The 14,791-nt window shown below is 39.0% G+C and overlaps 1 protein-coding gene across 1 annotated transcript in view; it reads left to right on the top strand.

The window, feature by feature from the left end:
• LOC107555514 (protein unc-13 homolog B-like) overlaps window positions 1-14,791 on the top strand; it is a 26,677-nt gene that overhangs the window by 5,943 nt on the left and 5,943 nt on the right. Inside the window, exons 5-10 of the mRNA XM_016238337.1 lie at window positions 49-122; window positions 1,833-1,878; window positions 2,161-2,190; window positions 2,876-3,089; window positions 14,344-14,640; window positions 14,744-14,788. Coding sequence (XP_016093823.1) covers window positions 49-122; window positions 1,833-1,878; window positions 2,161-2,190; window positions 2,876-3,089; window positions 14,344-14,640; window positions 14,744-14,788 — 706 coding nt within the window. The remainder of the gene's footprint in view (window positions 1-48; window positions 123-1,832; window positions 1,879-2,160; window positions 2,191-2,875; window positions 3,090-14,343; window positions 14,641-14,743; window positions 14,789-14,791) is intronic.

The following is a 14,791-nucleotide window of genomic DNA, read 5'->3' as shown; positions in this document are numbered from 1 at the left end:
TTTTATGTCTTGGACTGCAACACTCATGACTGTCTACCACTTGTGCAGAAATCCCAGAGGATGAGGCTCGATACTGGACCGGCAAATTGGAACGCATCAACACTATGGGCATTCATGATGAGGTAAGAACTGTGCATGTGCAGCTAAACAACTGCATGCCTTCAATATTTCAGTACATGGGGACTTACCATACCAAACAAGAGTCCACACTGACTGTCATTGCATATAATTATATGAGAAGAGGTTGCATGACAATTTTCTGAATGCATTTACATTGCGTTTGGCTACAGTTGCCGTTGTAATTTGCATCTAAAAAGGAAGTGTGGGCAGTGTTTACCAGAATCACAATATTGCTTTATTTAGCATTGCTCAGCATTATATACTTTACTGTGGAGTAATATGAGCATACCTATAAACACTAGAATAATTTTGAGAGAATAATTTTTTTTATGTCTATTATGTTTCTTTTGTCTAAAAAGTTGATGTCTATGATTTTAAACGAATATCTGTTTTATACAAGATCATAGCTGTGAGAGTTTGTGTAATTGTAACACTAATTATCATTCTGCTTTTTGTAAAAAAAAAAAAAATATATATATATATATATATAAATAAAAATATTGCTAGTTAATATTATAATATTTTATTTAAATAATATATTTAAGATATTTTAGTAAAAAATATTTATTTCAGGTCACTTTAATGTATATACTGCATTGATTTTCTGCTTTAAACGCATATTATTCCTGACAGCTAAAAGAATTAGTACCATATACTGTAGGTGTCAATTATTCAGTAATATTAATTTTAAGTTTGTAATATAACAGTATTATTTTAATCTAATTTGAAATGGGTTAATATCATTTACATCTCAACCACCATTATAATCATCCCCTTTGTAAGACACAATAAATTCATAATTATCCAGTTTTTCCTCATCAAGGCTATTTGGTTACTTTCGACACTTATAAATTCTTATATTAAATATGTATATGGTAGGTAGATTTGTTGTAGACGGAGTTATAAATGTAGGTCAATCATATTTTGTATGTTTTTTTTTTCTCCCCTGTTTCCCTCTTGGTTATTTAATAGTTATTATCACAGCTTTGGTATGTGATCAGCATGTGTGTGTTCTGAGCAGTTATATTTGCTGTGCATTGTTGTGACTGTTTAATGAAATACACATATTGGTAGTTGTCTAGGACCTAGTATTTTAATCATCATTCAGATTTTTGGTATTTAAAGAGTGTATAAGACATGTGTCTAAACTTTGGCTAGAACTTCACTAATTCACTTTAAATGGTCCTGTGATGTGACAAATGGGAAACATTTTACAAGTACAATTATTCCATGTAGTCCCTATATATATATATATATTATATATATATATATATATATATGGTCGTAAACTCCATGAATATTATTTCTTAAAAGAATTAGCAATATGCCGTTCAAATATTGCTATACTCCTGCTGTTGTAGTGTAACATGTCATACCACAGGATCTCAACCTTCGAATATTTCATATCAGCTATCATGTTCAGCAGATACCCCAGTTTATCCATGTCCAATAATTTCACAAAATCAAGCCAAATAAAGGTAGTCCTTAAATTAACCAGTCTCATGATATATATAATATTGTATCTGAACTGTTTGAAGTGAGTTTTGCTGTGGATTTGCATGCCATTTAATAGTTAATTTATTTATTGGAATCTGCATGTTCAGTAAGTGAGGTTGTTAATTGCCTTAACAGTAATTCATTATTAACCATACTTTTTTTTGTTGACTCTTAACCCTCCTCTTTTTCTCTCCTTCTGTTACTTTCCCTTACAGGATGAAGTAGCGGGACGCCCTCTGCCCTGTGCTGCCTCTCAATGCTGTGAGTGTCAACATCTCACACTAGATGGAGCCTCGGCATCATGCCTGATGCTTCACTGTGCTCTCCACTCCTTTAACTCTACATGCTGCTTCTTGTCACCTTTGAGTAGCATAAATGTTAACATACAATCTGTTCACAGCGTATATGCTCACAAATGTTTACTCAAGCATCTCACACTTGTATCAAGCACAAGAAAATTCATGTTGGAATTGAAATATAAGTCTTTGTAAATGATTTTGTTTTTGCACATCATCTTTCACTCTTGATTTTTAACCTCACCAGGCAACTATTTTGGATGGGCCAACAGCCAGAGTATGTAATCTGTATTCAGATTTTATATAGTAACACTTTACTCTAGATTATTCCCTGGAACCCCCCCCCCCTGGACCCTCAAAATGACTATACTTTCATATGCGCCCCGAAGTGTTGAGATAATGTGTATATGTATATATGGCAAATGTAAATTTTGGCAGCTAGATACACTACTTACTGTAGAAAGTGTAAAAAAATGGCTAAAGTATTTGAAATTGTATTGGGTAATGCTTAATGAAAAGTATCTTCCAAGTAAATTACAGAAGATATAGGTTTTTTTATACTTAATATGTGCCATTTTCAAATTTCAGTCAAACCCACATTTGTACACGTTCTAGAATTGTTATTTGACTGCAGCTTATATTTGCATCCTGTAAAAACTTAGTTATGCATTGCACACATTGTTTTCTAGGAAACAATAATTTACATGAATATTTGGATGTTTTGTTTAGATTTGGATGCATGAACTTTTCCCCAAATTTCCTTGAGTTTTAACCTTGTTGAAATAATGATGTGTTCTTTGTGTACATTGTGAGCTCCTCACCTCAGTTCTCCTGCACTTACATCCGTGTACTTGTTTATATTATTGGATTATTTGATAATTTACATTAGCATATTACATATATAAAAGCCAAGACAGATTGGCGTTTTATGCATTTCTCACCTGTAATGTTTCCTTGTCTAGCTTTGGATGACCTAGACAGTGCGGTGGATGATAGAGACAGTGACTACAGGAGTGAGACGAGCAGTAGTTTACCTCCACGCTACCACACTACAGCCCAGCCCAACTCTTCACTTCACCAGTATCCCATGGGGCCACGCTTTCAGCAGGCCATGGATTCCTGTGCTGACTCTTTGCACAGCTTTGAATTTTTCTATAGGGATCACCATGCAAGCAGGTACATTCAGTTCCTATGAGTACTATATGCGTCCATACAGTACTATAAGTGTTTGTCTACAACTACACCAGTTTTACAACATTTAGCAATGAATGTAATGGTTTTTGAATGGTAATTTCGATAACTCAACTATGAAATAGCAATGTATATGTATGGTTGCAGATCATCCTTGTTTGTTATGCTGAACTTTAAACTTGCAATTTGAGAACGGATTTCTAGTCTTTTAGACTAGAAGAGAAAGAGAAAAGAAACTGAAATGTGGTATTCTGAGATTGTGGTTAATCAGAGTCTCTTGTGTGGTCCAGTACAGAGCTAATCCGGATATTTATTTTGCATCAGATCCCTTTTAAAAATACAGGGATTGTATTACTTGTGATCATTAAGTTACGGGTGAAATGACATTTGTGTGTAATTTATGTATTTTCTCACCAGCTGTATGCATAATTATATATTTATTTTTTTATTATTTAAAAAAGAAATACAATCTATTTATTAGTGAGGTGAAAGGCACCTCAATGCACAATGGTGTGGTAAGGACTGTAATTTTCACTTCAAATTTCTGGTAATTCACTTAAATTTTTTTTGTTTCATCTCATAACTTTAGTGCATCACTATTATCATGTTCTTGCTGTCAGCAGCTATTATCTCTTATGTTAAAATAAATTTTTTCTCTTTCTTTCCCCCTCCTTTTTATCCTCTTCCATCCTTTTTAATCTCTGGTAGAATTCCTAATCATAGGGGTAGAGTTAGGATTGTTCCAGTAGATTTAGGCATGGGTGTGGAAGATTGGGAGGTTAAATACAAACTACAGGGTAAAAGTACTCTGGGTGAGGTCCTTAATAGAGAAGAACAGGCATGGATTGAGGAACATGACCGAAAAAATGATCTTCTTCGTAATGAAAAGGCTTGCCACGACCCCATAGTCAACCATTTGTCTCCAATCAAAAACAAAAATTCTTCATTAAATGCTGCTTACCCAGAAAGCTATGCCACTATTGACCGAAGGCGAAGGAAAAAAATCCGAGACCCAGGAGGGTTGGAGCATGCCGGAGCAGAACATTACCCAGGGCTAGAACGTAAAGAGGCAGTTTTTGCTTCGCTCCTTGTGTTATGTCACGTGAAAGAAATGGAAGAGGCTGATGAAAACATGATGCCATGCCTGAAACCATACAAAAATGGCTTACTCTACAAAACTAGAATGTGGGCAAAAAATAAGGTAGAAAACACACTGGAGAATTATGTTGCATATCAAGAGGAAGAAGCAACTAGAAAGAGGAAAGATGTAGGCTTTGATTCTGACGGCTCAGATGAGCTACAATATTCCATTGGCTCTGAGGAGGAGTTGGAGGAAATTACTTCTTTAGGTAAGGCACTCAGGGCTGAGGAGAGGAAGAATTATAGCAACTATGGATATTTCTCAACATATGGTAGCCAAACTGAGAGGCTCCAAGGTTACCGTGATAAGAAGAGTGGAAAGGGTAAAATTGGTGGATGGGCTCCAGAGGCCATGCTGTCTCCTGTTGAGGAACCTAGTGATGAATATGTTGATCCTATAGATGAGCTGCAGTGCCTGGTTGAAACTGTATCAGAATATCTCGCTGAAAAAGAAGAGGAGATCAGTAAATATGGATCTTTACCTAAGTCTAACAAATCAAGGCTGTCATCTCAGGGTAGTGCAAAAGCAGAATCTGTTGGCGATGAGCAAGGTATCACTTCTAAGGAAGTAAAAGATAAACCCATAGATGCCAAAGAAAGAAATTCAAGTGGTGCTTCTGACCATGGAGTGGCAGGGATGAAGAATGCCATGAGTTCATTATTTAGCTCTTTAACAGATAAAGTTGTATCAAGCTCAAAACAAGTGAGCTCCAAGTCTGATGAACAATCAGAGACACCAAGTGATGTTCCTGTTGGTTCTGGTATATCAAAATTGTTTTCCTTCATGCCAATGTCTGTAAGTCCCACACCAGTAGCTGTGGTATCCCCTACCCAGGACCCTCAGTGTGATAGGAAGTTTTCAATGCCATCTATTTTGCCTTTCCAGCCATCTGATGCCAAGTTGCAAGGGGTGGACCAGTCAATTCAACCAGTCAGAAATGAGCTCAACAAATACACTGTTGTCACAGTTCACAACGAGACATCCTCCTCTGTGAATTTAATGTTGGGAAAGGGGAACATTTTCACTGGAGAAAGTGTTGTGAATGGAACAGCCAAAAGTTATACTCAAAATAATTTTGATGTGGGGAAAATGCAGCCGGGAGATCAGTCCAGAGTTTTGAATTGCAATGCAAAACTCAGTACAATGCCAGATGTGTATCAAGTCGCTGATGGTGAAAAACTTAAAACTCTTAAAAATACCTCTAATGAGATAAACAGTGATAAGACGCATACTGAGGCTATAACACAAAAAGCTGCTGAAGAGTCAGGATTTTTCAGTCCTTTTAAGAAATCTCTCAGTTCATTAATCTCACCTGGACCTCCAGTGCCTCCTCAGACTCAAACACAGACAGTTTTTCCTGTCTTCAGATCAGCAAAAGGCATTAGGGTAGAACAACTTTCAGACCAATCCTCCCTTATAAAACAACATTTTGTCTCCTCTGACAATGTATCTGTCCCACAACCTCCAAAGGCAGAAGGGGGGCTTTTATCTGGACTGTTTAAGTTTGCATCTGGTGAGAATTCAAGTGCATCCAAAAGTATGCCACAAAATTTAGTTAAGACCGATCAAACTCTTCCTGCCCCAAACAAAATTACAGGTGTATTTCCATCTTCAGTTCTTGGCAAGAATCAAAATGCAAAATCAACAATCATAAAGAATCATAAAGAACCTGAGGTAACTGCTAAGGGGAACACAGAAATAGGCAGGTTTTCTAGTCTCTTTAAGATGGCACCAACTGAAGATCTGCAGCCTGTTACTCCATATACCCAAAGGCCTAATATTCAGAGCTCTCCGCTTCCTTCAAGGTCAAATCAGAATGTACATAGGATGCAACATCAGAATTCATCTACTGCTAAAGAACAAATACAATTTAGGCACCAACATCCTGGTTCAAATGAAGTCCCTCGTGTTACAGAGCAAAAAGCATCTCAACACAAACGTCAAGGCCTGTTCTCTGGTTTGTTTAAATCAGCTGCCTCTGATACATCAGGTGCCCAAGCATCTACTAATCAACCACAACAAGGAAGCTTACTCTCAGGATTCATGAAATTTGCTTCTACAGGTGATATGACCACAGGTACTCCACTCAATCAGTCACAACAAAGGAGTCAGTCTGCTCAAATAATAAATCAACAAATCCAACCTCATACCCAACAAAGTGCATCTAATCCTAATTTCTCAGGGCTGTTAAATGTTTCCTCCACAGAAAATAAGTCGACTCATAAACCCACTCGACAAAAAGAATTTCAGCAACCTCCAACATTTACAAGTGCACCACCTCAACAGGGAAGAATTTTATCTGGCCTTTTCAGATTTGCCTCCACTGACAAGATTTCAGACAATCAGACAAAGATCTCCCAGAAACAACAAAAATCATCAAGTGTGAGTTCCCGTCAAGATACTGTACATCATAATGCTGAGGGACAGAGTTGCAACCTTCTTCAGCAGTCCAGAGTCCAAAATCAGCAATCAGACCAACATCAGAAAGGTATATTAGATGGCCATAGACCAAATATATCCCATCAAGGACCTTCTCAACAAGGTTTTCTGTCTGGCCTTTTCAAGTTTGCCTCCTCTGATGTTTCTGTATCTCAATCAACACAACAAATACAGGCATCTAACAATCAGTCCACTCCGCTCCAGTCAAAAACAAATGTAATGGGTCAAAGCCACCCATCTCAAGATAATTCATTTACACCAAAACCCCAGTCAGGCGGTCTGTTCTCTGCCTTTCTTAAAACATCCTCCACTGAGTCACAGGAACTTAATACACCACCTGCTACACAGGAAAACAAGGAACAGTCAGTTGTGACAAAACAAAATTCTCCTATGGCAATGCAAGATACATCCTCTCAGTCAGGAATTTTGTCTGGTCTTTTCAATAAACTCACATCCTCATTTGAAGATGTATCACCAAACAGCCAAAATTCATTTCAGCAGAAACAGGAGGAACAACACATACCAAGAGAGATTTCCACTCGTCAAGGTCAATTAAATAGACCGCTACCTCAAATGCCTTCTCGGAATCAACATGTACTACAAAACCAAAATCCCTCTACTCAACAAGGTTGTTTATCTGGAATATTAACCAGGAATACAACAGAGATTACCGCTGCCAAACCAGAGAATGTGGTTATGGAAGGATCACATTTGAAGGTCAGTTCTATAGGACTGCTGAGTCACAAGGTATCTGACCGAAATAATGTGCCTAACATCTGTGACACGGAGAGCCTTGATTTGAGGACACCAGCAAGTTATGGAAGGTCACAACAGAATCATGCTTCATACACATCTAATAGCACTGGTAGTTTACCCCTTTTATATAGCTCACAAAACTTTTTGCTCTCAAGCCAAATAAGAAACGCTTCATATAGCACTGAAAATCTTAGTAGCCTCCCTCTTGGTCACCCATCTCAAGCAGTAATGTCACAGGAATATTTAAGGCAGAGTTATCCATCCTTACATATTGTATCTGAACAATATGGCTACCCACAAGTCTCTTCTTCATATGCATTGGGACTTAGTCCCAATGATGAACACTCATGGATCCAAGAATCTATTTTGTGGCAACAGCTGAATGATCAGTCATTGGACTGCTATCCTGACGGACGTTGGAATATAGCTAGCGATCAAATCCACAAATCTTCCCAGTGTCTGGATAATATAAACATGGATGTTACTCAGCCATGGATGACATTGCACACTTACCAAGGAGAGAGCAATAATCAACCAGAGTATTCCAAAGATTTTCACCATAGTTCTATGAGACAGAGATTGTGGAATAGCCATAACAGTTTGGATGTGATTAGTAGCCAAGAGTTTGAAGGTGTATTGAATTTAAGCATGAAGAATAATGCTAAATTAGGAAAGTGGCACTCATTTAGTGCAGATAGTTTTTACAGTCTAAACAGTATTTCATATCATGAGGGATATTATGAGGAAACACCCCCACATCTGTCTTACTCCACTAATGGACAGTATATATATCAAGGCACATCAGAAATTTGCAGTCAACCTGGGAATAATGGAAGCTTTGTTAATGTAGCTACATCTCCTAATCATCGGAACTACTCTTCAACAAGCAACATTGATATGGAGGAACATGTGCATCTTGAGCAGTCAGAGTGGTATCAGCAATGGCTTTCACTTTTGGACCAAGGGATGTGGTGGCCAGCAGATGATGGAGATTGTGGATATTTTGTTTACACTGATTATGAGTACATTTACGCTTTGTTGACAGATGTGTCTGGGCAATATGTCTATGCATGCACTCCAGAACAAGAGTGGGGAAATACAGGGGACTTCTATCCTAATGCCTGGCTGTATAATGAGATGGTTAAAGTTTGTGGTTTTAAGATTCCTCTCTACAATGAAGATGAGCTACTTTGGATTCCAGGGCAAGGCCAAAGTGAAGATGAACTTCTGACCGCACCACTTGATTTGTCGGCAGCCTATAGAAAAGGTAATCAAATCATGAATCTGAACCTAGAGCGTTTCTCTCAGATGTTTGAGGATTCGATTCTTAATCAAAGACAACAAGCTCTGGATTTTTCCACTTACCAATTTAACAAGGTTAAGATGGATACAAAACAACAGCTCCAGAACAATTGTGGGTACTGGGATCCTTCTCAGGAAGCTGTTGACCTCTCATATTATGGTGCCAACTACAATAGTGCAAATCTCAATAGCAGAGGAATAAAAGAATTGCTATCCCAGAAGGTTTCTATTTCATTTGGTGCAACCACAACTTCACCTACCACAGGTGTCTACAACTGCTATCAGCCTCAACAGAGGCGACGTTCATCTACTGGAGTGCAAGTAAAGCATATAGATGATGTTTCAGAAGATGAGTGGAGAAAGAGAGTACAGCTTGGAGAGGAGCAGCCTAATCAATCCATTAAGAAAATATCCTCTTTTCTATCCTCAATTGTTGGCAGAAGTTCTGATTCAGAATCAACCAAAAATATAACTGCCTCAAGGTCACCTAATGCCAAAGATGCTCCATACCCAGGACAAATTCAAAGCAAATTGACTAAATCCTCTGAAACTCGACTTGGTGATCAGCAAGCCAAAAACATGATCTCAACAGGTTTTCAGAGTCTTAAATCAAAGATCATAAAGAATGACTCCTCTTGTGCAGCAACTCAGTCAGAGAGTACAAATCAGTTGGCATCCAAACCAGTTTCAGCAATATCTGGTGTTTCACTATCATCTCCAACACAGTCACCAGCTTCCACAACTCCTCAAGGTGCATCCACTTTATGCTCATCTCAGAAACCCAAACTGGCTAGACAATCCCCAATGTCACAACAGTCCTATGTTTCTTTAACATCTGCTGGTTCTACTACTATAACTTCAAGAGACTCCTCAAGTGTAACCTCCAAATTGGCCTCTCCAGTTTCTCAGCCAGTAGATACACATGGTAGAAAGTCATCTGAGCAGTCTGGTGGGTTTTTTAACTTTTTCAAGACAGCAGTGGGGATAGAGGAGGTAAGGTTAGATCCCTCTAAATCTACTCGGTCAGTATATAGACAATCAGAGAAAGATGGATCTGCTTCTGCTGGCATAACATATTCATTAAGAAATCAAGACAAAATGGGAAAGTCTGGCCTTTTGGGGTCAATAGGTGATATTTTTAAAATAGAACATTCTGCCTCACACGTGCAATCAATTTCTATAATAAATGATGAAAACAAAGACTGCTGCCAAACAAAAACAATGCCTAAAGAAATTCAGAAAAAACAAACAACAAGTATCTCTGGACAATATGGTCAGTCAGAATTACCTAGTGTATCACAGTCATTTCAGGGAAGGGGTGTTTCAGCATCTCAGATATTTTCCCCTAATGCTAAAAAGGTACCAACGCCAGGAAGATCTCAAACTATGCCACCAATTGGGGAGACAAAACCAGAAGCCCCCTCCAAGCAATCTGGTGGTTTGTTTGGTTTCTATGTTGGGGATATGTTCTCTGGGACCACAACCTCTAAAGAGGAAGGCAAAGGGCTGCTGTCAATATTAGGTGGTTCCAGTCAACCACAAGCTCCATCTCAAACTGGATCTGCCTCTCCTCAAGAATCAATGGGCGGTGCATCTGCAAAAGAGCCACTAGGCAAAAACATCCTGACTTTGTTTGAAGGTTCCAGCATGCAACAGACTTCACCACCATCTGGATCCTCAAGTCAAGTGGACACACCAGGATCTGCTCCTCCCAAAGAGACTCAAGGTCTAAATTTATTTTCTGTGTTCAGTGGCTCTAGCACACAGCAGTCTTCAACACTACTGGGTTCTTGTAATCAAAAACACACACCAGGCACTGTCCCTCCAAAGGAAACATCAGCATTGGGTTTACTCTCCATGATTAGTGGTTCCAGCACTCAGCAGACTTTACCTGGATCTGGAACTGATCCACTAAAAGATACACCAGTAGCAGGATTGCTATCTATGTTCAGTGGCCCTAATCAACATCAGACATCACAACCACGATCTACCACACAGCCTGCACCCCAAGGGAATAGGCAACAAAAAGAGCCCCTGGGGAAAAGTTTATTTTCAATGTTTGGTGGTTCAGGGCAACAACCTTCACAGCAGTCAGGATCAATTTTTGGTGGTATGTTAGGTGGATCTTCAAGCTCTACTAAGAGTCCAACAAAAGGTTTATTCTCTATGTTTGGAGCACAAAGCCCACAACCACCAACCACCAGAGTGCCAGGCACTGTCCCTACTAATGAGCAGACAGTTAAACATACTTCTTTGTTGAATGGGTCTAACTCCCAACAAACTCCACCACAACCTGTCTCTTCTCCTGCAAAAGGAGCAACTCTTGCAAAGGAACCAACTAATGACAGTCCAACAAAGGGTTTAGTTTTGGGGTCTGGAATAGCCAGCCACCCAACAGCTTTACAGGAAGGCTTGACCCCTGAGCCTGTTGTCCCATCAAATGAGCCATCAGTAAATCAAATACCCTCCTTGTCTAGTGGACCTAGCCCTCAGCAATCCCCACAACAACCAGATTCAGTGTCATCTTCTATTTCCCTTGATAGTAAAGAGTCAAAGGAGCCACAAGTTAAAGACTTTTTGATCACTGGACAAATTCCACAGCCAGGTTCTTCTCAACCCTCTTTACTTCTAAGTGGTTTGTTATCAAATGAAACCCCTGGTAAAGGTCTTTTGGCAAACCTCAGTGGGGCTATAAATCAGTCAAGTGAGACACTAGTTACACCAAGCTGTGATTCAACTGTGTCAGCAACAAAAGATCCACAAGAAATATTGACAGCTGTTTATGGTAGACTGGCATCTTCTGAATCTTTCAAGTCAACAGCACACCCAGAGAATTCGTCTGCTCAGGGAGTAGTACCACCAAAAGAGGGAGCGACCTCAAGCTTGTTGTCAATGTTTTCTGGGTCAGGTTCTCAAAATGCTCCTTCTCAGACTGGATCTATACTTGGCAAGATTTTCCCTGGTGCCTCAGGATCAAAGGAAATTCCTGGCAAAAATCTGTTTTCTATGTATTCTGGATCACGTTCACAGGCCAGTGCAGGTAATGCAGGGCCTAAAGTTGAGAGTAATAGTTCAGGGGCTTCTACCTTAAATGAGTTACCAGGAAAAGGTTTATTTTCTGTGTTTGGTGGATCAAGTCCACAACAAGCCACTCCTCAGTCTTCTTCACTATTAGGAGGTCTTCTATCTGGAGTTGCTTCTAAAGATGCTCCTGGAAAAGGTCTTCTTTCTATGTTCAGTGGGCCTAATTCAACACCTTCACCTAGTCCAACAGGGCCAACATCAAAACCATCTGAAACTGAGGGGCTGTTGAAGGTTGCATCATTATTCTCTCGAGGGGATGCTACTGAGGATAATAAATTAAAGACTGTGGGTTTTAGCATGTCAAATTTGGGCTTCATGGAGGAAAAGAAATCAGGACCCCAGAATGATGATTCCAAGCATTCTATTCTCTTGGCCGATCAAGAAAAAACAGCAGCCTCCATGGCTGCAGTCTCTGCTGATATTGCTGACAAAAGTTCAGATCACATTGTTGAGACAATTGCTGCTGAAGGGAGTAAGCTAGATGTTACCGTAAATAATTCTAGTTTTCATGGAGATGCTTTATCAAAGGATATTGATTCAAACTCAGAGCAGAGTACAAAAACAGTAATCCAGACTACAGATCACCAACCTGAGCATATTAAACAGACTGATTCAACAGAGCCCAATGCCTCTGGCTCTGAGGGACTTCCTAAACATCCTGAACAACAGAAATCTGTCATAGACTCATCAGCTGAAGCAGTCAGTGGCTTTATGTGTAAACTGTTTACTGGTGCCAATTCAGCAACAAATTCATCAGGTGGTCTCTTCTCACAAACACACTCAACCACAGAAAGAAACTCATTCGTTGGCCTTTCAAGTAGCTTACCCACGGAATCTCTCAAAAACAACCTTTTCAGTATGTTTAAATCACCAGAAGCACCCAAAGCAGCTGACATAACACCGTCTGTTTCCTGTACTCCTCAGTCTCTTCAGTCAGTCCAAGATCAGAATGCACATAATGATTCAATGTCACCTTCTGTGGATGTTGCATTGTCTGGAGACAAAGATGAAAAAAATAAAGTAGAAACACTTTTACCCGTGAAAGAAATGCCTGCTAATGATACTTTCAGTAATTTAACAGCTGAAAGTGTAGATCCCACAGCAGCTTCCAGCTGCTATCCAGGTGAAACAATTGTTAAGGAGCCTTCTGAGGGTGAAATAATACACGAGAAAACCATTGTCATTATTTCTGATCCTGAAGCAAAGGATACAGACCAATCATTATCTGGAATAGACAGTAGCTCAAAAGTAGCTCAACATCCTCCATCAACAGAACCTTCTAAGTCCATATTTGGCATGCCAAGTTTATCAGCACCCAAGTTTGGTTTCATGGCTGGAGCTGCAGATGCTGGAAAGTCTTTTGGATCTTTCTTTTCTTCACCACCCTCAATACCAAACACTGAAAGTGGCAAGCTTTTTTCTGGACTTAAGTCATTTTCAGCAGGTCTGTTTCAAGAGGAGAGGTCAAAAGAAGAAACGTCAACATCTTTGTTTGGAACAAAATTGGGTTTTCCATGGCAGAAAGAAACTCCAGAACCTCCTAAGCAACAAAGACCTCCAGTTGTTACAACACAGCCTAAAGCTCAGAAGAATAAAGTTCACATTGAGGATAGTACAACTACTGAAATAGAACATGACAATTGCATGTCAAAGGAAGAAAATTCTGAAATCACACACCCTGTTTATGTTAAACAAGAAATTGTTGCAAATTCTGAATTCCAAAAGAAAGAATTTGTTGTCCCAGAAAATGATACAAATAAACCCCAACTCCAAAGTTCATCCACTCCTGATCCTCATCTTCAAAAGGAATTGGAAATACATATACAGACCCCACCTTCTACAGATGACTCTTCAGGATTGCAGCAGGAAAAGAAGGACCTTTTGATTCCAAAAAGGCTAGTAGCAGCATAATAAATGGTTTCATAACCATTTATTTTGCACTAAGTTTACATGCACAGCCATGATTCTATTAAAAAAATCTCATTTGTATATTTCATGGTGTTTATTTAGCAATTTCTGGACTTTGGTATCTGCGATGAAATAATTATTAGAGTAGGACTTCTAGCAGTGCTCATGCAAATCTGCTGAACACCCCTTTACCACAAGAATTTTGTGGTGATTATTGAAATTATTTTAAAATAGAAGTAATACTAAAGTATGCTGTCTGAAATATTCAAATTCAAAATTTAGGGGCTCATTTTTTATCAGAAGATCTCAATATACTGAATAAGAATATTAATGTGCATGAAAACACGTTTACTGACTTTAGTTTTAGTTTTAGTTTACGAAAATGGTGGCTTTCCCAATGTGTGATTTGTTTCTTCTCAGTGTTATGTGATTTTTGTACAGTAACTGTGTTTTGGCTTCTTGTAACTTTGTATTTCCATTAGTTTTGTGTAGCATTTACTGTGTTTCTTAATTGGAGACTTGCTAAATGGATGTAGTTTAAAAAAATTCAGTTACTGTAACTCGCTTGTTGCTATCTTTCTTTGTTTCTTTTCTTTTCAACAACACTAGCCCTGTGGACTCCTGTCGTTTTGGATCTTCAGGGAACCTCAGCCAAGCTAGTTCTCAGCTCAGTGAGCCTGGTCAGGAGAGTGCTGCGTGTTCAGAGTTAGAGGAGTCCTACCATTCCTACCACAGTACCGGCTATCGACCATCCAGAAATGGACATCACCCTACCAATGGACATACTTCCTGGGGGGAAGATGAGGGATTGAAATCCTCCCAAGACAACGGAAGGGGTATAAGCAGCACTATAAAAAAGGAAATGGTTTCTAAAGTGGACAAAATGCCTGAAAAAACTCTCAAAGGGTACAGATATTGTACTGGCTTACAGTGATTTTCCAGTGTACATTTAGTATAATAAATATTCAATAGCATGAATTCATTTTCATACAATGTTTTATTTTTCTAGCTTCAGGGATGATGGAACGCCATTGCCATTCTCTACATCCAGATTGCG

Source organism: Sinocyclocheilus grahami, unplaced genomic scaffold (genome assembly GCF_001515645.1).
Source record: "Sinocyclocheilus grahami isolate Dianchi unplaced genomic scaffold, SAMN03320097.WGS_v1.1 scaffold536.1, whole genome shotgun sequence".
Classification (NCBI taxonomy): Eukaryota; Metazoa; Chordata; class Actinopteri; order Cypriniformes; family Cyprinidae; genus Sinocyclocheilus; species Sinocyclocheilus grahami.
This window is presented reverse-complemented; position numbering and strand designations above follow the sequence as displayed.